The 27,546-nt window shown below is 41.5% G+C and overlaps 1 protein-coding gene across 3 annotated transcripts in view; it reads left to right on the top strand.

The window, feature by feature from the left end:
• Window positions 1–27,546, top strand: part of tenm2 (teneurin transmembrane protein 2) — a 274,412-nt gene that overhangs the window by 203,942 nt on the left and 42,924 nt on the right. Inside the window, exons 6-12 of one of the 3 annotated variants that reach the window (XM_041797918.1) lie at window positions 8,187–8,309; window positions 11,697–11,902; window positions 13,804–13,999; window positions 18,736–18,837; window positions 19,285–19,479; window positions 20,935–21,135; window positions 26,089–26,274. In XM_041797918.1, the coding sequence (XP_041653852.1) occupies window positions 8,187–8,309; window positions 11,697–11,902; window positions 13,804–13,999; window positions 18,736–18,837; window positions 19,285–19,479; window positions 20,935–21,135; window positions 26,089–26,274 (1,209 nt within the window). Of the gene's footprint in view, window positions 1–8,186; window positions 8,310–11,675; window positions 11,903–13,803; window positions 14,000–16,355; window positions 16,437–18,735; window positions 18,838–19,284; window positions 19,480–20,934; window positions 21,136–26,088; window positions 26,275–27,546 lie in introns of those variants that run through there. The other 2 variants (XM_041797919.1, XM_041797920.1) reach the window with 2 other exon arrangements.

Raw genomic sequence — 27,546 nt, 5'->3', positions numbered from 1 at the left:
ACGTGTTATTCAAAGTTAACTAACTTTTGAACCCAAAATATTAGCCACATACTTTATTCCCTCTGAAAGCCCTTCATTGTGTCATTCTAATGATGCTATCCATGCCTTTGTAGCTCTCATAGAATGTTTTCTACCAAGCCTGGAACTTGAATGACTTTCCATGATCTTTAAATATTAAATCCACACCAGTAACTCTGATATTACATGTCTTTTTATCCATTTCAAAACCCATTTGTCGATCATTTCTGCAGATTGTCTGTTTTGTATCCCATAAGTTATTGTGACTGGGCTATGACAACCAATGGCAGATGTTCCGTCATCACATGTGCAAACCCTTAGAAACTGGAGAAGAGAGGCTGAATGACTCATAATGGAGAGAAAGAGACACAGAGAGGCTGTGATGTGTCACTCTATGTCTTGAATAATGACTCATATAAGCCAATTACTAAAAGTGCAAATATGTAAATGTGTGAGTATTTTAAAGGATTTTTGTCACAAAATGATTATTTTTTCCACTTTTGGTCCCCAAGAGATGTCAAAACCAAGTTTGTGCAAAAATGTCTAAAGTTATTATTGTAATTATTACTGTATGTAATACATGAATACATGAGTGTTCATTTCAGTTTAATTTTTTGAATTCTTTGTATCCTTAAAGTCCAGGTTGTTGTGAATGAAATATGTTAAGAATTTGACTGTGCTCCACAAGCTTACTGTTTTATAAGCTTCATGATGCAAAAAGTCCAGATGAGACACAATGGTTAAAAAAACTGCATAGGGCTCAAAATGTTTTGCACTTCTCCCAACGGGCCTAGGCATGAGTTTTATCCACCAACAAGCTGCGCCAATCATAAACTACAGCAGCACCAACTTGTCAAGCTCAGGTTACCACAGATGTGAATGCCTACTACATCATTTTGTCTCGTGCTGTGGTTGGCCCGTAATGAATGCAACAGAGAAAACACTCATCCAATCACCTTTGGAGAATTTTTGAAAGCTTTGCCCTTCCCGAAAAATTTGTATTGAGAGTTTCCCAGATGAATGTGAAATAATATCCATGCAGTGGAGATATGAATCAGTCTAGTTGGTGTGTCACGTTGGTATAAACTGTTATGGAGTCAAATTATTCTACTTTATGGAAAAATATGTGAAAATAACTTCAATATTTGGCTACTTTATTTTATCTGTGGTGCCTATTATGATGCAATTTTTTTATTTTTCCCTATAAAACCTGCTGTGTCTTATCTTTACCAGGGCCAATATTTCACTATAAATGTGTGACAACTTAGTGCGCACTTGTGCCCCACCACATACAACAGGCACCCTTTTTATTATATGTGAGTCAGCACATATCATTTAAAACATAATTTTAGATGTATCTCAAGGCCCCTTGGAGCAAGAAACCCTTTAGCCTAATGGTAAAACAGCCTGCAATCATGAAGCCCTGAGAGCCACTGCACATTTTTGGGTTCTGACCTGCCAGTTGGGAACCACTGCTCTAAAGGAAATATTGTTGCCTTGATGTGTGTTTAAGTACAGTGTTTGTTGGTTGATGCACAGCTAGGTGTTGGGTGGGATTGGCTCAATTCATTCATCCATTTCCTCTTTCATTTATTCATTAGTGCAGGTCTTATCAGGCCCAGTCGTTAGTCCAATTAGGTCTGTGGTGTTTCACTAGTCCCCAGTTCGAAACAGGAGATGGATGAAGGCAAACAGAAAGAAATTGCTGTCCTCTCTTCCTTTCTCTCCATCTCATTTTTTCTGGTCTCTCCCTCCTTCGTCTTAGCGAGAACGCACTCTTCCTTCGTCTTTCTTCCTCACTCATTCTCTCTCTCTCTCTCTCTGATCTGCGATAAGATAGCATAGTTCCTCATATCCTGTTTCTAATACAGATCGATGAGAGGGAAAGGACCGAGGTAGGGAGGGATGAGACGTAGCAGAGTGGCTTGATGTGGCGAGGAGAGTGGGAGGGGTGTGTGTTGGGGGGTTGGGTCAGGGTAGAGATATCTGAAGAGGAAATGAGGATTCAGAAAGGAGGACATCAGTCAGATTCACATCTCTTTTCATTTAGCCCATCTCACACACTCGCATACATGCACACGTGCGCATCCGTGTAGGGGCCGTCTCAATATTTCAGTGCCAATGAGGAAGCCATTTCTGCCGTGTGATTGAGTGAGTTGCCGATTCTCTCCCCGCCACACACTGTCTGGCAGGTGGGAGCTGCGAGCAACTCACATAACCTTTTGTGTTGCAGTCAATTACAGTTCAGTTGCATCAGCTGGGCGAGGAGGTCCCATCGGGGGTTGCAGTGTGTGCGCCGGCGTGCGTGCGGGCCGAGCGTGCACTTTGTTGTTAATACCATGCAATTTTAAGCATGCATCCACTCGCACACTTAGTAGCAGAGAAATTGTCTCGCTCAGAGTATATGACCCCCGAGGGCAAGAGCCAACCGCCGCCCCCGTCGCTCCGTCTGAGACTCTAAATGATCTCAGCAAGCAGCTCCTTCAGAACTTCACTGAGAGAGAGGTCTGCTTTATTTATAGACTACATAAGTGGATATTGTGCTGTAAACTTCAAGAAATATCCCAAATGGCTGGAATATTGAGAATCTAAAGCTGCACACTTTTTTTTCTCCTTAGTCCCTCCAACATTAGCGCTGCCCGCCTGTGTTGCAGAGATAGAGGAAGAGGTGTGAGTGATACTGAAATAAACAGCCAAGGTGTGTTTTCTCAGGTGGCTGCTTTTTGTGCATGTGTTTTGGTTTGGACAATAAAATGTCTACCAGCTCGCTAAATGAGGGCCTTTGAGATGGAAAAAGGGGGGACGGAAGGTAGAAACAGGCCTCCTAAACCAATTAGCAGTCGGGCTCTGGATGGGGGGCTAGCTACAATTACCGCCCTAATTGAGGTCAGAGTTGTTAATTTAGTGGTGAATTAGAACAGTTAATATGCATTTATCAGGATGGCCAGGGGAGATGGCAAGGAAAAGTGTGCTGCCAATGCATGTGTGTATGTGTGCAACATGTGCTCTTTGTGTATTTCAAGTTACATTGCAGGAGATTACACAAAAAACATGCAAGAGGCCATTCAGAACCTTTTGTACAATTAAGAGAAGTTCAGTTGGTTCAGTTGGAGATGCTGAGATTTAAATAGGCAATGATATGACTGAGGTAAGAAGGACACAAAAGAAAGACCGTATTCAACCGTACTTAAATGCTGCAAGTAATCCATCTATTAACTGTATTACATATGTTCACTGTGGTAAAATGCCTCACCTCGCATGCATATTTGCAGTCATTAATTTACAATTATGACTAAGAACTAATTTAATCCATTTAACAGTACACAAATACTGCAAGTAATTCGTCTACTGTAAGTCAAACATTTGAAGAAGGCTCACTGTGGTAAAATGCCTCATATGCATATTTGCTCTATTTAATCTATTTACCATACTGTTAACTGATTAAATGTATTTGCTGTACTCAAATACTGCAAATAGTCCATCTATTCACTTTAACTCAAATACTGCAAGAAAGCTCTCTGTGGTAAAATGCCTCACCTCATATGCATCTTTGCTCTAATAAATCTCCTCACTGTGCTTATTGCTAATTTAAAGGGATATTTCAGGATTTTTGGAAGTAGTGGCATAAGCTTCCAGTGATTTCTGTGAAAGTTGTTCCTTTGGTTATTACAAGCTCAGAGAGACCCGCTGCATAATTGCTGTAGATGGGAACGTTTTATCTGCATAGTTTAACAAGTTTTACGTAAAAATGGGCCAGGAAAATATGTTGGCTCAACTATACGCTGTGTTGAAAATGTACAAAGCACTTAATTTCTCCCAAAAAACCCCTCTGTGTCTAAGAGCGATTTCAACTTACCTGGTGGTGTAGGTGTTGAAAATGTGAACCCATGCTTAGGATCTTTACTGCTCAAAACTTTCAAGTGAAGTTTCTCTGCTCTCTCTTTCAGCCTGTTGACTCTCCAGCTGTGTAAGTTCTTCTTCTGTGTACACCGGTTCTTTCCACATTCCTCTTGTATCTACAGTAAACAGCACATCATCATCACTCGAGTCAAAATCACACATATTATCTTTGTTTTAGCTTGGTGTGGTGTTATTATACCTGTAGAAGCCCACGGATCCACACAGCTGATCAGAGGTTATCAGTGCATGGCAGAAGGAGACAAAATGGCGAAAGCTGCAATGTAAATTAGTGCCTGACACAGAGGGGGTTTTTTGGGAGAAATTAAGTGCTTTGTATGTTTTCAACACAGCATCCAGGCGAGCCAACATTTTTCTTTGGCCCATTTTTACGTGAAACTCATCAAACTACTTGGATGAAATGTTCCCATCTACAGCTGATATGTTGCGGATCTCTCTGAGCTCGTAATAACCACAGAACCAACATTCACAGAAATCACTGGAGGCTAATGCCACTAGCCAAGTACCTTATACGACCCAACTTCAAAAATCCCGAAATATCCCTTTAATCTATGTACTATACTCAAAAGCTGCAAGCAATTCATCTATCTGCTGTAACTCAAACACCATAAGAAGGCTCACTGTGGTAAAATGCCTCACCTCTTATGCACATTTGCACTGATTAATCTACTCACTGTACTAATTTATGTGCCATACTCAAAAGCTGCAGGTAATTCATCTATTTACTGTAGCTCAAATATTGTAAGAAGGCTCTATCTGGTAAATTGCCTTACCTCATATGCACATTTGCACTGATCATTTATCTTAAATTATTTTATCTAATTAGTGTAAATCTGCCCACATACTTGCATGCTTTATACTTTGATCATGCTTAGTCAGCATCTCTGCACCTGTTCTACATCTTGCAACCATACTTTTAATGCACACAGACTTGTACGTATTAAAATAATACCAACAAGAATTTATAAGTTTAATACTTTTAAGTTCATTTATTTTTTGTATTTAATGTGTAATTTCTGTACACTAAGACCAAAGCTTACCAGAGTCAAATTCCTTGTTGCATAAGCATACTTGGCCAATAAAGCTGATTGTGATTCTAAGATCCAGGGGAGAAAAGGGAGAGAAAGTTTGAAGAGTTGGAACATGTTCCAGAGAACAGAATGATGATGATACAATAGTTTCCAGTCAGGCGGCACTCAGTGCACAAAGTCACCTTTCTCCATCTCTGCCGCTCTCTCTTCCTTTCATGCAGAAATCCATTTACACCCTTTAACTCCAGGACGTATAAATATTTCTGCAAACGTGTAGCCTTACACACCAGCATTGTATTTCTGTCTGATTGCCCATGTTGTGAGCCACTTACTGTCAGTGGACGAATCCGGACCATCTTTTCTCACCCAACCAGTCAATGAATACAGGGCCACTCATCCTTTAAATCTTTTCTCTCCACTCACCATCTTCTGCCTTCCTCATTTCATCCGCAGAGGCCCTTATTCATCTCTTCCTCTCTTCTCTACAACATCATCTGTAGCCTGTTTCCCTGCTCTTTTTTTTGTTTCCTCGGGGGATTTTATATGTTCTTTAATATTCTCTCAGTTCTCGCCATCCTCCAGTATTCTCTCTGTTCCTTCTTTTCTTTCTCTGCCAAGGTTCAGCATGATTTCTCCAAGAGCTCCTGACCGTTGCCCCATCTCCAAGGCCGGCCACCACCTCCTCCTTTTCATCTCTCCTGTCGCCCTGTCCATCAATCCGTCCCTTTTTTTTCCCCCAGGAATCACGTGTGCTGCCGCTGTTTCAGATGCTCTCTTTTGCAGACGATACTGCCAAGCACTTTGCCTTTCTGAATTATGCATCGAGATTACATAAAAAACCTCATGAAGCAGCTGATCTATTTTTAATCCAACTGGTTTTGCTTGTTAAACCTGCCTCTCTCTGATCTTGCTGCATGTGTGTGTGAGTAAATGTGTGTTTTTTGTGTGAGTGTCTGTAAAAATGAACATGATAAAGGAAAAACAGGAGCACAGCACAGCACACGTCAGACTTGTCTGTTCTCTGTCAGTGGAATTCATTTCAGACAGGCTTTATTGGCATGACATTTAATAAAGCCTTCCAATGCAGCTTGAAAACAGTAATTACGGCAATCATGATCCGAAAAGAAAATACTTTAAATTAAGGCAACACGAAGGAGAAATACGTCAAGTTCAGCCTTTGAATTGGGCTAAAATTACACCCTTAGAGAGTCAGAAGTGTACAAAGAGGGTTGATTCTTGTAAAGTATGAATGATTTTGAGTGTTTTCTGTGTCGCTGTCCGTCTTTCTCTGTCTGTCTATCCTGCCCCGTGTGGGTTACTGCAAAGAAACCTGTTGACAAAGCTTTTGTGCTCCTGACACCAAGGAGTAAGAGTGCCATCTATTGGTCAGCCCTTCACAGCCACCTAAGGGACCAAAAAAAATCAAAGAGAAAGAAAAAAAACTAATTTGGGAAAACCTTATGTGCAGCGACCCTTAAACACCCACACACAATCTGAGGAGACAAACACAATAAGCTAACTATAGGGCTGACTGATGCATTCCTGGGGATGACCTAGATTGAGAGCACATTCACAATAGACTCACTATTGCTTACTGTCTCTCTCTAATTCAATAGGTAATCTTTCCATCGACTGCTTCTTGTGATAGCATCTTTGCGCGTGCATGCGTCTGCATGTGTGCACGGATGCGTGCGTGCGTTATCTACAAGGGAAAAGACAGGCTGAGATAAGAAGAAAAGACAGAAGAAAAGACGGGGAATTAAAAGGAAAAAAGGGGAGAGGGATGAAGGTCAGCGCCATGAGAGAGAAGAGGGCAAGAGGTGGATGTAAGAGAAAAGAGAGCAAGGGAGGAAGGGCACTGTAGTTCCCTTGCATTCTCACCCTCTCTCTCTTTCTTGTTCTCTATACCAATCCTCCCCCCTCCTCCTATGAAAAATAAAAAAGAGCTGACAGTGGAGGCCGTGCAGCAGCCGAGGTGTCAGCGCTTTCCTTTGACCAGGAGCGAGGGAGGGGAGATAGAGGGAAAGAGAAGGAAACAGAAAATGGAAGAAACAAAGAATAACAGATAGAGAGATGGGACATTGGGGGTAAGAATGAGCCTGCCCCTGCAGCAAAGCCGCAGCTCCCCCCTTTTTCTTGCAAGTTTTACGCTCATCCCTGTGTGTGCAAACCTTATGTGAGTGGAGATAGAATTTGACAAGAGGGAAATTGATTCCTAGGCTTCAGATGCAGGTGTTAGCTGGCTCATGTGCAGGGGATAAGACTGGCGCTGAGAGGCATGCAGTAACACCTACATAATGCATCAAACACAACCACACATCCATGTGCGTCCTCAAAGCTCACATCTAACTATTCATGTATGCTTACAACATTGCAGGTGCATTGTTCCTTTTTGTGTTACACAATTTTAAATATTCAAACACGACAGAAGGATGTTCTACATTGAAAGATCATTTACAGCACTCAAAAGCAAACATGTCACCCAAAGAAAGACAAAATCCCCAAACATTTACCGTACCTACCGTCCAGTATGAGAATCAACCATTTTCTCAGTGTTGTTTTTCGTGCTGTTTCCCTCTCCTGATTTAAAGAGGAGAGACTTGGCAGCATGAAGCTAAAGAGGGAAAACACTCAGGAGAAGTGGGGAGGTGGGGGTCTGACAAAGTGAGGAGCGAACACACTTGAGCAGACTTAAACCTCCAGCACACAATAACACAACAGAGGACAAAAGAAGAAGAGAAAGGAAAGGTAGAGTCATAGAGCGAACTCTTCAGAGACCAATCTGTCATATGCTCTCCGTGAGACGGTGTAAAGGCTCAAAAATAAAAGCAGGAGACGCTGTCAAGTTGAAAGAAGATTGTGAGAGGTGGAGGTAAAGAAAGGGAACAAAAGGAGCTATCTTTATTGTTTATAATTGTCTGTTTTGTTCAGCGTGTCTTAGTTTTTGTATTGTAGGTTACCTGCCACTTTGGTATCAGCGTCCCGTGATTGATAAGCACCAGCACAAATTTAAAAGCAGTGTTCCATAAAAGCCACGCTGCTTCAAATGACAGATCAGACACAGGGGGCTGGCCTCCTGGATTTCTTTGGCTCGATGAGCTTTCAAGTGTGGCTTTTTTTATACCAGACTCATAGACAATTCCCAGCACTAGTCGTACTGTACGTCCTCACTCTCTCCTTTTCTCTTTTTCTCTCTCTCCGTCCCTCCTTTGTGTGCAGCGATCAACTTGCTGGGTTTGAACTGGCAGCTGAAGCCGTCCGACGGCCCGGTGTTGAACAACGGACTGGGAGCTGGTCTGCCTGTCAACAGTGATGTGGCCACGCTGCCCTCTGGAGGCAGAGGTATGAACTACAGCACACATTACCCTCTTGAAAAACACCCTCGCTGTGCATGTCGAGTTACTAGGCAAAACTCAGGTCTGGAAGACAGTGCAGCCTTTTTTATTATTGATTATATTAGAGCTGAGTGATACTGGAAACAAAAATGCAATGAAGGGTTTTTTTTTCTTTGTCTTTTCAAGATAAATATAGTTGCTTTTTATGAACACTTACTAAATTTACATCATAAATTAGATGGGGTTTTTTTTACTTTTTTGGGAGCTTTGAGTCAATTTTGGATTTTAAATATCACATTGTGCACCCTTTCATCAGCAGCTCTAACACATATGGGGGTGCAGGTGGAAGAAGCTTCTCATTTCTTCATAAACATCATAAATTATCTAATTTCTGTGTAACTGAAATGTCATCAATGGCATTCAAAGTTGCATTAAGTCAGCCTGACCAGGCCTGTTATGATTTGACAAAACCTCACATTATCAACTGTGACTGTCAAGCCTGACGCTGTCACACTGGGCGCATGACATCCACGTCTTGGCCTTAACACGGCTTGATTTTTGTGTTTGCATGTTAACAAGTCAGGGCTTCCAGACTGCCTGCGTGAAGTGCACGTCTCATGCTCAGAAAATCAAGAGAATAGAGCCCCTACTTTTCTGTGAGCAGCTTGTTGCTCCAAAGAAAGATATATGAAAGCTGCTGTTGTAGCTGAAATATATGTCCAAATTGGTAGAATAAAAACCTAGTACAAAGAGTAAAGGGATTTGAGTTTGGATGTAACACTGCTTCTTGGCAATGAATCATATACCGCTGGAAAGCCTGTTTATTTCCTTTTAAATGGTGTAAGGAACATCCATTTGTGGGATGAGCAGCAGAGCTGAGTATGTGGGTTGCACCAAGAAAAATTTGCAAAATCTTCTCTGCCAGTGCCAAACAGCCTATTCTGCCATTAACTCTAGTTTGGTGTTTGGTGGATTGGATGATTGAAGTCTGAAGAAACAACACTTATTGGCAACTTATCAATTTAGCCATTTAACAAACAGGAGACAGCCACAACAGCCTGGCATCTCCTCCTCATGCTGGTCACCAGCCTGGTCACACACACTGCTGTGGGATGGCATCCAATTCTTCAAACCAGCATTTGTTGCAAGTCAGCCAATGGGGTTGTGTTGGTCACTCGGTGTTCTTTGCATCTTCTCCACAGTTTGACCCTATGATCCAACTGCCTTAGGCAGCTTTCACTCATTAGGTGCCTGACTGTAAGCACCAGGGGGTACCAGAAGCTCAAAACAAAACTCAATAGCAACAGCAAAATAAGCTGTTTGGCACTGGCAGAGAAGATTTGGCAAGTTTTTCATGGATGCTACCCACATACTCAGCTCTCCTGCTCATCCCATAAATACATGTTCCTTAAAAATGTGGCACCATTTAAAAGAGAAATAAACAGGCTTTCCAACGGTATAAGATTTATTGCCAAGAAGCAAGAAATAATATACCAAAAATAAATTTCCTTACTTTTTGTGCTAGGTTTGTTTGCAATCTGTTTCTTGATGATAATGATAAAGGCCACAAGCTGAAATGATTCTGTTTTTCTAAATTTAAACCATTAGGGAAGTTTTCTGTTTCCACACCATTAGGACAGAATTTGTCACGGGCAAGATAAACACAGAACTAGTACACTTCCAGTTTATGTTTTTCAAAGTAAAAGCCTGGTTTAGCATTTCCTTAAATAATGCTTTTATTCTGAATACATCGTTGATGTATACAATGAAACATGTCACTTGTAGGGGGAGTTATTGAGGTAAAACTTGTGAAGAAAGACAGAGCTGTGACAGCAGGGAGCACACAAACACCTGATATGAGAGCTATGACGCACCCAGACATCACACACTGCAGCACATGAAGCTGTAAAATAAACACCTGGCACATTTATATGTTAACAGACTGGGAAGAGATCCAGGATAGGCCTCTTGTAACAGTGTCTGCCTTGAGCACCATGCAGGTGTATCTGTGAGAGGTGCCTCACCTGTAGTCTGAACATACATGCAGAAGATGCAAACTTAGCCTGCTTAGTGCTCAGTTCTCAGCAGATATCATTCAGCCTTTGTCTATATATTTCTTCATAATCTGACTTTCAAAAAAATGTCATAGCACATTAAAACCAACAATGAATATCCATTAAACATTTTCTTTCTTTTGTTGCTAAAAACTGTTCAGAAAAATAAAATGTAGCCATGTCAAATGCACTTACATCTTTCATTTTGGTGAAAATAAGCTTTGACTCGATCCCGCAAACATCCACATAGTCTCTCTGCTGCTGGGAATACCCAAGCATGCAAAATGTGTATTAATCTGCAGCTGAAAATAGTCCACAGCCAGGGCAATATATTCTCCACACCTAAAGCTTTACACTCTGACCTATTTCTGAAGATTTATGTTGTCTTGGAGGCTTGAGGCTGAGGGCCATAGACGGTAAAGGAAAGTCCAGAAAGACACACATTGTCTGATTTTTTTTAAGTACAAACAGGCGTATCCTTCAAATGCTGTTCATGCTTTGTGTGATGTATTAAAACAGCCCAGTAGATTTTTTACACCCAAACAGGCTCAAACCAACTATAATATTTTCATAATTCATGCCACAGTACGAGCTGTGCTATCAGTATGTGCTGTTTAACCACTCCACTGAGTTGTGTCAGGCTTGCTTTATCGTCTCAGTCAGTAGCGAAGTAAAACACCAACTGCACACCCCCCTCCCTTGTTTCTTTTAAGGCCCCCATGCGGTTCTCCATCTATTCTTCTCCCTCTCCCTCAATCTCGCTCCGTAACACACACAGCATGTACTATAGGTACGTGTGTGCTGCTGCTCTGTGTCTGTATTCTGTATTAATGAGAGGACTGTTGTGTTGTGTTCCCCAGCCGTCTAGGCCAGATGCTGCTGTTGTTCTTCTCATTGTTTCTTTTATTTTTCTGTCTTTTGCACACAAACACTCACACATATACACTCAGTCGTTTTCTGTCTGGGCCCCGGCGCTCTGCTCCGTTAGATGACTGACCTGATTGCAGGATGCTGTGTGTTTCTGTGTGTCTGCTTGGAAAGCTGTGCCCTGCAGTTCTATCAGCCTGCTCTCATTTTAGTCCAGACAGTAAAGTCCACAGTCTTGTAGCTTTTCCCACAAAGGCGTCATTTTGCATCCCGCTGTCAGATGTAACAACAGTCATTGTTGCGTAAACTGTAGACTCACAATTTGCAAAGCTAATGGAGCTCGTCCTCTAACATTCAATGGGCATGAGTTTTTACAGCAGATTATTTCTCGTAAACTGTGATGATTAACTATTGACTCTGACAATCAATGCTTATAATCACAGATTATGCAGTTTCTTTTCCCCTTGCTCCAGGTCCATGGGCAGGCCGCAACAGCAGTATAGACACAGGAAGCATCGAGGTCGGGAGGCGAGTGACCCAAGAAGTCCCTCCAGGAGTGTTTTGGAGGTCCCTGCTCCACCTCAGCATGCCCCAGTTCCTCAAGTTCAACATATCCCTCGGCAAAGACGCCCTCTTCGGAGTGTACATCCGCAAAGGCCTGCCTCCCTCACACGCACAGGTAACATCTGGAACCAAGCAAGTGATTCTCCATCTCTTGCACCTTTAGGCTAATGGATTAATCACAGAATGATCCTTTAATCATTAGAAATCCTTTATCTTCTTATTGATCAGCTAAAAGGGAGAGTATATTATTAGATACTCGCTTGTGTCATGGGACATCTTAGAATTCATTTGTGATTCATTATAACAGTTGTTTGAAAAAACTCATTTGGTCTAGGATTTACCCTTAATTAAATTTCACACTAATGTAAGTTTTACTGCCTCTTATTAATTAGAAACCATTCAATTAACAAGAGGTTTGATTTGTAGAATGGAATTATTGCAACCGTTTCACTGGTTGACCTTACTTAAGCTGCCAAAGACCATCAAAGTCGCAGCTCCTGGGCTGAAATAGAAAACTACTTTTTGCAATGTTTTCAGAAACCCAAAGAGAGTGAAACCCCTCCAGAATTCAGGTCTGCCAGCAGAATTGATTGGGCCCCTGAAGACGAATGGACCCTCTCCAGTTGTGATTTATTGATGATGTCAATGAGTGTGTTGGATCAGTAGTATTGGTGTGAGCTATCCTGGCTGACAGTCACTTCATGTTGGGGTTGAAACGTGTGTCAAACTGTTATTGGCTTCTGATGTCAAATTATTTATTCATTCAACTTTTTAACCTCTTTTCACCACGATTTCCAACCATTTTGTCCCATTTGTTTCCACATTAATCCCACTTTTGCCAATTTAGCCAGTTTTTTCTACTTTTAGCCTTTTCACTGCTTGGGCCATTTTGTTGACAAATTTTAACCGATTTTACCACTTTTGAACCACTTCTTATGTTTGACTGCCCATTATTTCCACCTAAGCCAATTTTATCCACTTTGAAATGATTTTTTGCCATTTTTATGACATTTTTGCCAATTTTGGCTACTTTTTAATCACTTTTCACCAATTTTACCACCCATTTTGCTACTGTTTTCCTTTCTTAACCCAAATTTGCTGCTTTATCGCTTTTTTTGCCCCTTATAAAAATGTTTTGCCACCTATAACCGCATTTATAGCCCTTTAGCACCAGTTTTTAACTCATTTTTTGCCACTTTTCACCAATTTTTTGCTATTTTTAAATGCTTTTCGCCATTTCTTCCACCCATTTTTACTTCTTAACCCTATTTTCTGCCTTACCCCTTTCTTTGCCTCTTTCAATCCAATTTTTGCCATTCTTTAACCACTTTTCACAGCTTCCCTTTGCCAATTTTTGCCCTTTATAGACCATTTTTGCCACTTTTACCTATTTTTTGCCAATATTTTAGCTCCTTCTACTTTATTTTCTAGTATCCTGACATTTGTGGATATCATGGGTTAGCTAGAAAGTCTGACATTATCACACTTGTTTAGTTCCGTGTGCCCATTCACATTGTTAACTTCACAAATAAAAGGGTATTTCTCTTTTAAGAAAATGGGTTCACATTTTTAAAATGCCATTTTGTACTACAGCATATATAAATAAATAAAATTTATTGTTTTTTTCTTTGATAAGAGTGGTTATAATTCAGGTTGACTATAGAATATGGTTATCACGGATTAACTTTACAATGGACCATGATTTTGCTGACCTACATGGGCCCCTCATTTGACTGGGCCCCAGAAAACTCCCCTTTATCCCCCTTATGGGTGGCCCTGCCAGGATTTGTATGTTACTTTCTTAATGTGTGTCCCTGATGATTTCAAGTCACTTTCTGTGCTTTTTAATGTCCCTCCATATACAGCTAAGGATCACTTGTCAAAGTCAAAAAAGGGCAAGCACAGCATTTCATAGTTAAATCATAGATTCATACCTGTATTTTTGCAAGAAACCCAAACCTCACCTCTTTCTTTCTTTCTTTCTTTCTTTCTTTCTTTCTTTTCTTTCTCTGGCAGTATGACTATATGGAGCGCCTGGATGGGAAAGAGAAGTGGAGTGTGGTGGAGTCTCCACGGGAGAGGAGGAGCATCCAAACTGTGGTCCTCAATGAGGCGGTGTTTGTCCAGTACCTGGACGCTGGTGCCTGGCACTTGGCCTTCTACAACGATGGAAGGGAGAGAGAGACAGTTTCCTTCAGCACAAATATCATGGGTGAGACAAAGGCTGCATTTTTAGCTGTGGGTTGAGGGAGGCCAAAAGAACTGAAGGGGCTAAAAGGAGGTTGATAGGTAAGAGGAGCTTTAGCACCATTATTTAGAAAGATAAAAGTAGGGAGAAGTGGTCATTTCCTAAAATTGATGCTGATTTAAAGAGCACTCCAATGGTTTAGCATGCACTTCCTCACTATAACACTCTCAGCCTTTTGATAGGGAGTGTCTATTTGTAAAGCTTAAAAATTAATGCTTTAAGTGGAAATATTGCCCTCTTATCCCAACTGATTCCACTGCCTTTTCAAAACCAAGTGGGTCTTGTGCAGACATTTTATGCTTCAGTTGACTAATGTAGCCTTTAGCCACTAGCCTCAAGCAGAAACTTTGAGCAGCTCATAGCGGTCACTTCCTCCTAACTCTAGTTTTCCTATTTCTAAACTTGAAGATTTCTGTCTCAACAGAATCTGATCATAGATTGTATCAAACCTGAATGAAGGCAGATGCTGCTTATTAGTTCCTGAAGAGGTTTAATGAAACCCAATGATGACGGTCACCATATTTGAAACACTGACTCCAAACTATAAAAATTGCACTTAAACTAAAAGATCAGAACTGTTTTTGGTCAGTAGCAGTGTTAATTTTGTTGACTAAAAATGGCAATGCATGTTCATTAACAACCTTGTGAGGAAGCCATGAGAATCTAAAACTAGATCTTTGATCATAAAACCTGACAAAAGAGTTTAGTTTGGTTTTCATCAAAGGGATTTAACTAGACTAATATGTTTGTGCTGGACTGTCGGACATTTAAAATCCATATTTCTCTACTGTGCATAAAATCTGTCTAAACACAAGCAGAGATAAGTCAAGAGAGTAGCCGGTGTATGTCAGGGATTTTATCAGGATATTTTATATAAAAGTACTACAAGTATCAAAGTACAGGTAGTGCATTAGTATTAGAGTTTTACATCTGTATTAGTTTTAAACTGTGGCAAATTAACTTAGTTCAAAGAGAGCAAATGTTTTACTAAAAGTAAAAAACTAAAATATTAGAACATTATTGACTGAAACTGAATTAAAATGTTTTAGTGCTTTTCTTGACTAAAACTATCCTAAACTTGAGCGCAAAATGACTTTAATGGGACGAAAACAAATAAACATTCAATCTAAAGACAAAGACTAACTTTTAAAAAGATTCCCTGTCAGGCTGACTGCTTACACTTTTAAGGAGTTCCAGTTTAATTGCTTTTTCTGTGTAAGAAATGCAGTTAAGGTTAAAAATCAAGCTAAGTGATTTTCTCTGGAAACATTTCTTTGTTATGCTTTTACTTTTGAATTTGTACTTTCCCAGCCTTTCCCAGGCTAAGGGTACTTACATACAGTCGGCGTTGCATCACAGTTGGGCCATAGATGGGGCGGGGCATTTCAAGGGGGAAAACAATTCTTTTCCCCCTCGCCACAGCACTGTCAGCCCGCGGATTTTAAATTCTGATATATGCTTAGCGCTAAAATGTCATACATTGATTCCTTGCAGCCAACTGACAGAGATAGATACATTTAAAAAAATTACTCTAATAGGTTCATATTCTTGTCCGTATCTTATTAAAGAGTGGATGAATGATCCTACTCAATGGCCTGATGTTTGATTTCAATGTCTGACAAGGAAACTAGCACTTTTTAGAGAATTTGTGCACCACACAATGGCTGTTACTGCACAATAGCCATCATGAGCTGCATATTGGTTATTGATGACTCGGTATATCACGCAGGGATTTACACACACAACAGCCTAAAAAATTATCGGTCCCTGGAGGCATATAACTTTTAACAAGTGGCTTTGTCAGAGTTGTGCTTCATCACAAAATACCTATCCCGTTAGCTTTTGTAACGAGGCAAGGTAGCCTCCAGTTAATTTACTTCTCTTAAAACTAGTAATTGAACATTCATGTTAACTATGAAACAATCTAACAGTTTGAATAAGGTGAACATAACGTTGTCATACCTGTAAAGAAGTGCTGACTACAGACGTACACGTTTGGATTCTGGATCCCACAGGCGACCAAACTCATCCTCCCGCCGGATCGCTTGAAGGCACCCGTTCTTCTCCTCGGTTCTGTGCTTTGATTTGGTAAAATATAAAACTTCAGATTTGGATTTTTTAACTTATCTTTTGTGAAAAAGGGTACATAACAGTTCCTCGGCATTGTAGAAAGCGGTTTGTTTTCTCCCTCGGCGCAAACCGGATGGGACGTTTTGTGGGCATTCCCCTTTATGCCGACTGAATCTTTTCTTGTTTGGATAAAGCCTACTTTATTTTGAAAGGCAGTAGACGCTTCCGGTAGGTGACAACATTAGTTTAACTATGAAGAAGTGTGTTCCACGGATCGTAAGTAAAGGAAAATATCGAAAGTTAGAGGCAAAGGGGAAGTGTGATATAAAAGGTTATGTTTTGGTGTGTTCATCGACCTGTGTGCAAGTTTTTACTGTGAAATGAGCCATCAAAAGGGGTAGAGTTCATATTCGACATTGCTGTAGACACAGGAAGACGCTTCTAGCTAGTATCCAACCATTTCCCTGCTACGTTAGCTTGAATGCCACACAAAAATAGCACGCTATTAATGCAATTAAAACAGTTTAATGTGTCAATTTTAGACCAGATTTCATCATGATAATACTCATAGGCTTAACCTATAAATAGCCTATCAGCTACAAAGACAAAAAAAAAAACACATTTTTTCTTTTTATAGGCATTTTAATATTAGTCATGGCTTCATTTTAAGAGCCATCCCAAGTGTTTCTCAATGTAGGGGTCGGGACCCCCTTGGGGGTCACAAGAAACTCAGAAGTGGTGGTCAGATGACTTCCAAAAACTAAAGAATATTTTCAAAAATTCAGATTTTGTATTTGACCCATTTCTATAGAAACATATACATAAAATATTTTAACTGTAAAATAAAACCGTGGTGATTTTTGCTGAGTTTGACCACCTTTAGGTCAGTGGGGGTCTCCAGTCTCTGGCACCTTTATTTTGAAAGTGCCAGAGACTGGAGACATTCATGAAGCTGAAGGGTTTTGTTGTTGTGTTCAGGCTGAATTTGTCAACACTCAAGGTTACTGCTTAAAACTGACTCATGTTACATCACTTGAGGCAATTATCACACTTAATCAGGAGCCATCCACGGCTTTAAACAATATTTTTCCCATGCAGTGATACTCCCTAACACCTGTAAACACACTTTGATGTGTAAAGTCTGCCAAGTTTGTCTTTAAGAGGGACATGGTGGCACATTTTCCCCAATTTGTCAAATATTTTACACCTCCATGGGGTGCAGAAACACTCATCAGTGGAATGTGTGCAATGTTACCAATAGCAATACAACTGTAGCAACATTGTCAGGACCGCTTAGTGAGTTCAAAGATTTGTTTTTGCCAGAGCATAGTAGGATAAATTGACAGAATGTATTCAAAAACAAAAAACAACTTGTTTTATCAGGGAGTGTAGAATCACTTCCATGGTGTTTGTTCATGTGTGAAGAGAAAAAAAATATAAAAACAACTTGAAAAATCGATTCTTTTGTACCATATCTGAAACCAGAGCAAATAAATACCACCACAACCATGTAAATTGGCTGTTTTTTATTTGGACCTGAGACAGCACCCCGAATAATTTCAATAGTTTAGGAGGCATGGGTGTGAGAACAAGCAGGATGGATAGAAAGAATCGAGGGAAAGAATGCTTCACTGTCAATATCTGGTGGTGCAGCTTTCAGCAGTAGGAGTGGAAGAGAGACAGAGAGGGCAGAATTAGAGTGAGTAGTGAGAGGGGGAGCCAGAGGAAACACATAATGGTGAGGGCAAAGCCAGAATAGAGTGAAGTGGAGTGAAGGACGGGAGGAGGAGGAGCTGAAGAGGTGGAGTGAAAGACAGGGTGGCATTAGGGTAAAAGGGAGATGCTGGGGAGGTGGGGCTGAGATTTTTGGGGGAAATTGCAGAGGATGGAAAAGGAATGAGGAAGTGTTAAAGAGAAAGGGCAGTTTGGACGGGATGAGTAATGCTTTGTGTGAGAGGAGTGGAAGCTGGAAAGAGTGTAAGGGATGGCGGAATGGACCAATTAAAATCCGAAATATCTCCTTATCTTTGGAATTGACCTTGTTTCTTTCTACCAAACTGCTCTACTCTGGTAAGTGGGTTAAGAGGCAGTGAAGGGTGAATATGGAGCGCGGAAGTCATGTTAGCACACGGCCAGAAACACTCACATTAAGTCCAGCACAAAAAAGAAACGCACCTGGATGAAGTATTAATGGCCATTGAGAGGGCTAAGTGATGGCGAACAAACACAAAAATACAAAAAATGGGGAAAGTGACAGAAAAGAGGAGGATGGGTAGAAGAGCAGAAAATATTACTGCGCAGAAAGGGGAGTCTGCTTTTGTATTCTGATACAGTGTGCAGAGATATTACAGATGAGTAATGGATAGCATCTCAAGGAAAGGCTGATTCAAAATGCATTTCCCCACCAATGAGAGACGCACTTTAAAGGAATGCATGGAATCTTGAAGGAGCGCACTTCCTTTTGAAGCTTGTGTGACAGTGAGACTCAAAGCACCCTGACTCAATTTGTGATATCTTAAAGAACGAACTGTGCTAATGTTTTTAATCGAACGCTTTTGATGCCTGCCATCAAAACTCTCTCACCCCTCCCCTCTTTCCCCTCCCTCCGTCTCACTTTGTCTCCTTCACAGATTCAGTGCAAGAGTGCCCGCGCAATTGCCATGGCAACGGAGAGTGTAATTCTGGCGTGTGCCATTGCTTCCCAGGATTCCACGGCATGGACTGCTCCAAAGGTATTAGCTGTTTTGCAAAATGTGTTTCTCACATTGTAAAAACTCAGTCATTCTTGGCGTCTAATTAGACGAGCAGGCACATTTCAGCTTGGTGCAGCGATAGAGAGGATTAGGAATGGTAAGATGGCGTGTGGCCTTAGGTGGAGCTGAGACAAGATGACTGATGATGAATGGCAGCTCCCCCAGCTAACGTCTCCCTGGCTCGCTGCTCACCTGGGATAGACAGCTTTGATGAATAGTTTAGTTACCTCTGCCTGTAATTACTCTTCATGTCATTGCCACTCTCCAGCCCCTTAACCACTCTATCCATCCGTAGTGCGAGTGGGGTTAGGTGGGTGTAGGTTTGTGCGGGTGGCTCTTTTAGAATTTCTAAAAAGGCCTCTAATTGTTTTTCCTTTTGTCACGGACTTGGCTTAATCTCTCCCTCTTCCTCTCGCTGTCCCCCAGCGGCGTGCCCGGTGCTGTGCAGTGGCAACGGCCAATACGACAAGGGCTCCTGCGTGTGCTACAGCGGCTGGAAGGGCCCCGAGTGCGATGTCCCCATCACACAGTGCATCGACCCTCTTTGCAGCGGCCACGGCACCTGCACCGACGGCAACTGCGTGTGCTCCATCGGCTACAAAGGAGCAAACTGTGCAGAGGGTGAGTGGAGGCGATGATCCTAAAGGATGTGTGATGGTTTTATCGTGTTAGATGTTTTCACAGCCTGTGCTTACAGGTTTTGACAGTTGGACTGATTATTTTTGAAAGAATTATGAATGTTTGCACCAACAAACCCATCTCACACATTAAAAGACACGTACACACACTTCCCATAACTCCTTTAAGACAGCTCATCATGGCATAATCTTCCTCAGACTGAGTGTCCGTTCCCTCTATATATACAGATGAAATATGATACTGCAGCCAAACACATCAGACATTTTATTAAGGTGTGAAATTGCTTCTATTGATCCTTGTTAAGAAGGATCAGGCCCTCACATTCTCTGTCATCACAAAGATATAAAAGAAGGAGTGCAAAAATGAGGAATTAGAGATGGACCGGGAGTCAGGACTGCAGACAGAGGTGAATATGTATGAAGAGAGAAAGAAAAAAAGACAGGAGAATATAGAGCACAGTGTGCCAAGGGGGTGCAGATGAAGAGAGGGAAAGAAAGACAGAGGGATGAAAGGAGCAAAATGACAGACAGAAGAAGTCAAGACACAGGGCTGGAGAACAAGGTCAGCGTTTTCTCCTGCTCTTCTCTTTTTTTCTCTCTCTCCATCTCCCTCTCATCCAATTTTTTTCTTCCACTCTCCTTTGGTCTCAAATCTGATATTCATCACGGCAGAGTCCCTCAAACAATTTACCTGGAGTGCCGGCGACATGAAAATCGATAGCTGTGATCCGCCATTTCTGCCAGGCAAACAGAAATGGAGGGGACCGTGTTATGTGCGAGCGCGTGCCGTTATGAATGTGTGTATGTGGAAGGAAAGCCGTGGGGTCAATCATGCCTGGGGAGGGGGCAGTTGGGGTGAAAAAAGGTGTCAGACAAAGAGGACAGAGGGAGAGAGAGTGGGAGCGACCGGGATGGAGCAACCTGAGGACGCCAGAGGAGGGGGTGGGTGGGTGCTTTGCCGGGAGGAGGTAATTTGTCAAATTGGTTTTCACTCACTGCTCGGACTCAGAGCTGCCTGTCAACCTGGCAGACTGACAGTGTCAGATTCTCCCTCATGTATTAGCACATACGCGCATGCACACTAATGCATACACAAGCACTCAAACCTAATAATGTGTCAGCGCAGCTCGCTGCTCTTTCAGACTGGAATGCATTTGCTGCTCTGCCCCAATTATAGACTCAGCTATTCATTATTGTGTGCTTTAATTGCCTTAGTAATATGCCTGGTAATATTTTCTTTTATTTCATTATCTCTTGGTGCACACAAAGAATGAAAATATGTCCTTTGCCACATGCCTTTCTTGTTAAAAACCCATAATATTTAATTTGTTTTTAACATTTAGCTCTAATGTGACATTTTTTAGCCGATGTTGTTTTATGTTCATTTGGTTTTCTCTGTATTCTTTTTCCACATTGGTGTATCTCTGGATTAATGCAGTGGATTGCCTGGATCCAACATGTTCCAACAATGGCATCTGTGTGAATGGGGAGTGCCACTGTAAGCCAGGCTGGGGAGGGCTGCACTGTGAGCTGCCCAGGGCCCAGTGCCCGGACCAGTGCCACGGCCATGGGGCCTTCATACCAGACACAGGCCTGTGCAGCTGTGACCCCAACTGGATGGGGCCTGACTGCTCTATGGGTGAGTACAGGAATAAAGATGGAGTACAGATGGACATTTGGGTGTCAAAGTACCAAAATAGGGCAACCAACCTTCTCTTTTGATCATATGTTGCAGCCCCAAAGGATACATGGCTAATTAGTTTAACATTTTATTTCATGCTGCTTTGTTTTTAAACTGTATTTGGATTGAACAAACAATACAACATGCTGAGAAAGAGGATGCAGCAACTGTTATACTGTCTGAGCCAAATTGGAACTAACTTGAACAAAATGTGACAAGTTTTACTGTCAATGTTGTATAAGATCATCCCTCACCATAGACTGTCACTGGCAGTATAGTTATGGCAGCTTTTTATGATTATCAGAGTAGCTTTTAAACCCAAAATGGGCAAAGCAAGTCCCTTTTTCTATAAACAACATTTAATTACAATGGCTGGTACAACACAGTCGCAACATGTAACATTCATAAAAGAACATAATAAATACAATACAAAAAAAGAGCAATGACAACAAAAGAAACAAGAGACAGGAAGAATAACCACCCACCGACAACACCAACAATCACTGAACATACCCTTGCAACTCGCCAACAGATAAAAACAGACAGACACACAGCAACAAACACAAGCCCAGGAATAAAGGAGAGAAATATTCTTCTTTTGAACAGCACAGTTGTGACAGATCTCAGATGGTTTGTTCCGGATATAAAGGCCAGAGTAAAACATCCTGGAAAGATTGTATCTTTAAGTTACAATAATATTGCTTTGAAATGATGAAATGAGAGTTCTGTAGTCAGTGAGAATGCCAGAGTTGTGTGGAATTGATTTTCATGGGAGTCAATAGGTATCACAAAAATAATAGAGAGCAGATTTCAGATATTTTTTAAAGTTGGTATCAGTGTGGATGTTGCAGGTGTTTTGGTGATGAAAACAGAGACAAGCTGAGCTGGAAGGATGTTTGTATAGTAGGGCAAGAGGGAGATGGAGAAGTACACTTCCTGTGTATTAGGGACATCATTTCCAGCTACACACCTGGAAGCATTTAAATTAATGGTCATCAAAAATACAAGATCAATAAAACAGTATTATTCTTCTACTTACGGATCACCAAAACCAATCTCTTGTGGCTAATACTCATTCCCTTTCTAATGTCGTGTCACCCTCAAATTACACATACTCTGTCTGCCCGCAATCCACACGTGAAGCAAATTCTAGATAAATCATATCACTCCCTTTCTAGTCAATCTTTGAAATTCCACTCATTCTGGTCTGTCTCTGGTGTGTGCCAGAGATGCCACTCCACTCGAGATACACAGCTGGTCTATTGCAAAAAAAAATTCGAAATTCACATAGAGCAGATCTGTCAAATAGGAGGAAGAATGTGCAAGATGTAAAACTCAGTGCACAGACTAGACAACGTTTTCAAAGGAAACTGCAAAGATATCTGTCACATTCAGTCCCGACTGCTCTTGTACAGTGTGAGCACACAGGCCATTGCTTTACTGAATGGCCAGCCAGTAAGTCTTAATCTCATTACTGCTGTGAATCAATTTAAACTGAAAAGCGGCACCTTTGACTTGGCTCAAAACTTAAATACACCTGATTTAATATTCTGAGGCTAGTAGCCTTTTGTTTATTACACTATTTGCACTGGATTTCCAACTAAGTACACTTTCAAAAACATTTCTAGGCTGTCAGTAATTGTGTTAACTGTTTCACATAAATGAACATGTAATTAATTACTTGTTGCTTTGCTCCTTGGTAGGAGTTGAGAACCATTGCTACAGACTGAGCAACTACTAAATCAACTGCTATTGAAAAATTAAATGTGTTCAGTATCAGCAGCAAAAGGACGTTGTTGGTGCATCCCTAATTTAAAAAAAGTTGAGCTCATGTTCAAATTTTTTGACTTTTACCATCCTCAGTCCCAAGAAAACAACCCTATGTGAGAGGCCGCAGCCTTTGCCATGCTAGCCTCAAAGTACAATCCACGTCAGCATAACAAACAGTGCTGCAGCGTTTGCAGTGTTTAACTTTAATAAAGACAACACTGTTCCACGCTGCAGGATCCCTCAGCAAGTGTGTTTCTAAACATCTGTATGTACTTCATTCCCACACAGCAGGGGTCCTGAATACATGATCGGGATTGTCACATCACACCACATGCAGCATCACTGCCTGCAGCAGCTGAGCCTCCTAAACAGAGATTGTAATGGAGGCTCAGGAACTAAACCCTGTCTTTACAAAACTATAATCACTGATTCTGATTGAAGGTTTATGTTGGAGGATTTTGTTTACTGTAATTCTGCTATTTATTTCCCATTGTTTTGCACTTTCAAGCCTACATTGTGCTTTTACTTAAAGTCTGAAGAATCAAGTCAAATAATATTTTCATTATGGAGCACATTTAAAACAACCACAGTTGACCAAAGTGCTTTCGGGCTTAAAATACAATATCAAATAAGGATTAGATATGATCCCAGTAGCCATGAAAACACAATAAATAAGAACTCAATAAAGAGGAATAATAAAATGTCAGCTTGGATTAGAAGCCAATACAAACAGGCGGATCTTCAGTAATGAATAAAAACTCTAAGGGTGTGGGCAGTTCCAGACTGCCTTTGATAAGGCTTTGTCACTTTTGGTTTTCAGCTTTAGGAGCATCTAAAGCTGAGGTCAGACTATACTTTGTTGGTTGCAGTGATCACTGTTAATAAGTTAACTTTATTTGTACAGCATATTTTAAACAGCCTTCAGCTAACCAAAGTGCTACCCAAAGAATGCAGAGGAAAAAAACAGCCAGACAACACAGGTCATACACAAGACATAACATTGCATTGAATACACATACAGTACACAAAAGAGAAAATATAGCACAAATTAGAGAAACTTTTAGGCAGTATCAAAAGCCAAGGATAAAAGATGAGCCTTGAATTGATGTAAAGTGTTAGCACTTCTAATGTGGGGAGACAGACTGTTCCACAGACAAGGGTCTGCCACTGAAAAAGCATGGTCAACCTCTGAGTTTTCGCTGGACCCTGGGCACACGGGGGGCACTGTTTAGAGGACTAGAGAGATTGTCGGGGGGGGGGCTAAAATTTTAAAATGTAGTCTTAAATCAACAGGGGGTCATTGAAGGGAGGCGAGTACAGGGGTGATGTGCTCCCGTTGGCACGTACCTTTTGAAAATCTGGTGGCAGCATTCTGCACATATTGCAGGCATTACAGAGAGGACTCACTGACCCCACTATAGAGGGTGTTACCATAGTCAAATTGCGATGTGATAGAGCTTGGATACATTTTTCTGTGTCTGTACATGACTTAAACGGTTTCACTTTGGCTAAGAATCGTAGTTGATAAAACAACCTTTCAGGATTGAATTCATGTATTTGTCAAATTTCAAAGCAGAATCAAAGCTTGCACCAAAATTTTTAGCAGACAGCTGAAGGTGGGATGATAATGGGCCTAAGTATTTCTGTAAGGAACTGGTGGAGTCAGGAGGGCCAAACAGGACTACCTCTGTTTTTTGTTCATTTTAAAGTAAGATTTTTTTTAGCCAGTCAGTCTTTGATTTATTGAAGGCAGTGGGGTAGTGTTTGTAGCAATTGTGGCTTTTAAGTGGGAGTTAGAGCTGTAAGCCATCCACATAACAGTGGAAATCTAGGCCATGCTTCCCTGTAAGGGCACCAAGTGGCAGGATATACATTGGAAAAAGGAAGGCCACTAAAACAGACCCCTGAGGAACCCCTCAAGCAAAGGGGTCAAGGAAGAGGATGAATCAAATAAAGCATACTTTGAAATGTATGTTAGGTATGATTAAATAAGATTTAGTACTTGCCCCTGGATGCCAACCAGATCTTTGAGCCTGGAGATCAGGAGGTTGTGCTCAAATCTAAAGGAACTAAAATTGAACTGTGTCAGATCAGGCCATCACACATCCATAAATCAGTGCCATGAGACCTGCAGTCATGACAGACTACATAAAGGCATTGCAATGATGTGATGATGTTAGGGGTAAGAGAGGCTGGGATGGACTTCACCCAGAAGGTAGACTGTAAACAAACATTGGCTTACTGTATTTACTGTATTTGTGTTTATTCTACTGAATCATTGTTTGCTTTTATAGGCAGGTAGATTTGCAAGTCATCAGCAAAACAATGGAAAGAAATTAAGCTCAGCATTAGTTCATACACGACACAATAGTCATACGCCCCGCTCTGATCAACTGGCTGCCACCTGATCTCAACTTTCACCTCCCAGCACCCACAGCAAATCACAGCTGTTTCCCTCAACACAGCAGTGTATTTAAAGATGATGTACTTCTCACTAATGACGTTAATGCTGATGCACCATGCTGCTGCTGCCAAAGCTTTAACTCCTCCACCCCAGCCTCCTCCTTTGTAGCACAAAGCTTGTTGCATCTTCATATTCAGACTCATGCAACTATGGATTAATTACTTTGAACTCTTTTTATCGTATTCAGTATGCATTATCAAAAATGTATCCATCCATATGGGAGTTTCTACCAGTATGTTCCCTGGAAAGTCAAAGCAGGCTGCTTGACTAACCCAGGGAGTATCTTTTGAGCAGAGACTTCTCTGCCAATTAAAACTGTATATCCATTTAGCAATAAATGATAAAATGTATGACGAGAGTGTTACTGAAATGTTTTGTATTAAAAAAGGAGGTTAGGTTGAAAGTTGGCTATGATTTTTTTTTTGATTTGCAGAAGAAAACTGGGGTTTGAAGGTACATTTTCAGATGTCTTGGTAACATTTCAGACAGTTTCAAAAGAATTTCAAAGGTATGACTTATACATATTGGTTAACCTGTTTATACATTTAGCTACAACATCCAAAATAATCATCTTGACACTCTTGTTTCAGAAAAGTTAAGCAAAATAACAACCAAAAAACCTATTTTTTGAGTACATCAGTAGTGTTTGTAATGGTTATAATTCTTGCTTCCTTCAGAGGTGTGCTCAGTCGACTGTGGAACCCACGGAGTGTGTATGGGTGGAGCTTGTCGCTGTGAGGAGGGCTGGACTGGCGCAGGCTGTGACCAACGTGTGTGCAACCCACTCTGTATCAAACATGGAACCTGCAAGGATGGGAAGTGCCAGTGTCACCAGGGCTGGAACGGGGAGCACTGCACCATCGGTAAGCACCTCTTCGTACCTGTGCGTGTGTGAGGGACTGTGTGTTTGATGTGTGTCAACACATGGGTGTGCACAGAAACACCAGCACCCAGTCAGACTAAAGAGGCAGCTTCTTTGGAAATGGAGGCAAAAGTGAGGCCTTGGGGAATTGGACAAGGGGGGGCTGACGTAGGAGGTGGGCGAAACAGAGGAGAGAAGAGAGGAGCAAACTTGTTAGAAGTGGGGGTGGGAGGATTACAAAAGAACATGATTTAGCCGTTTTTAGGTTCCCTGTCAACCGAGACCCCAGGAGTCTTAGTTTCTGTGGCCTTTGAAACACCAAAGTTATAAGATGAAATGAAGATCTTCACCACACTGTGATCAAAATACCTCTCTCACATTGTTTTCGTATGTGTGTGTGCATGCACACAGTTGTGCCTGTGTGGCTGAGTGTGTGTTTATGTCAATCAGTCACTGCCTCAAATTGTCATCACTGTCACTTTGGATGGATGAGTGCCAGATTTCTTTGATTCACCCACAGTGCCTTTAGTTACAAAAAAGTCTGATTTCCTTGTCACCACAAGCACTGTGATTGCAATCTGATACACTCACACACAAACACACACTTAGAAACGCTTACAAGCACACACGCACAGCATCACATACAAACGCACAGGGGAATAGCAGTTTATGATCTCCGCATTTCCCCCATCAGAAAGTAGGGCAGCTTTGACTGCAGCATCAGCCCGAGATGAAAGAGTTGTCAGGCCTCAGCTTGGCGCAAAGCACACTTCACTAGCACCAGACACTCAGTGTTAGCTTATCCCAGCTTGCCTGTTGTTCATTTCAGCTCTGCATGATGTTGCTTGCATTTATATTAAAAGAAAAACTCTCCCCGTCTCTTACCTTTTGCACGTTTTCTCCCACTGCAGACCATGGGAGCATGGTTGACAAAGCAGGTACCGTATCTGACTCTGGTGTTTTGTTTCTTAGCCTGTGGTGGTAGAAGCTAGCTGCTGCATTTGTGGGTTTTTTGGCCTGGCTTGGCTCTGTAGACTCTGTGGTGCTATCTGTCCATAGATTAGGGTGCCAGCCTCAATGATAACTCCCTACGTGTAGCGCACTCCCATTTACAGCAGTGCACTGCAGCAGGGGCCAGCTGTCATTGAGCCTAGATGTGTTGTGGGGTACCAAAGAGCCGAGTGTGGCAACAGCATTGTTGAGGGGCTGTGCTGTGAATGTGTGTGTGCATGCGTGTGAGTGTGTCCTTCTCCATCTTTGTAATATGGAAACA

Source organism: Cheilinus undulatus, linkage group 10, assembly GCF_018320785.1.
Source record: "Cheilinus undulatus linkage group 10, ASM1832078v1, whole genome shotgun sequence".
NCBI classification, from domain to species: domain Eukaryota; kingdom Metazoa; phylum Chordata; class Actinopteri; order Labriformes; family Labridae; genus Cheilinus; species Cheilinus undulatus.
The sequence above is the reverse complement of the archived record's forward strand: the minus strand, read 5'-3'. Positions and strand labels throughout refer to the sequence as shown.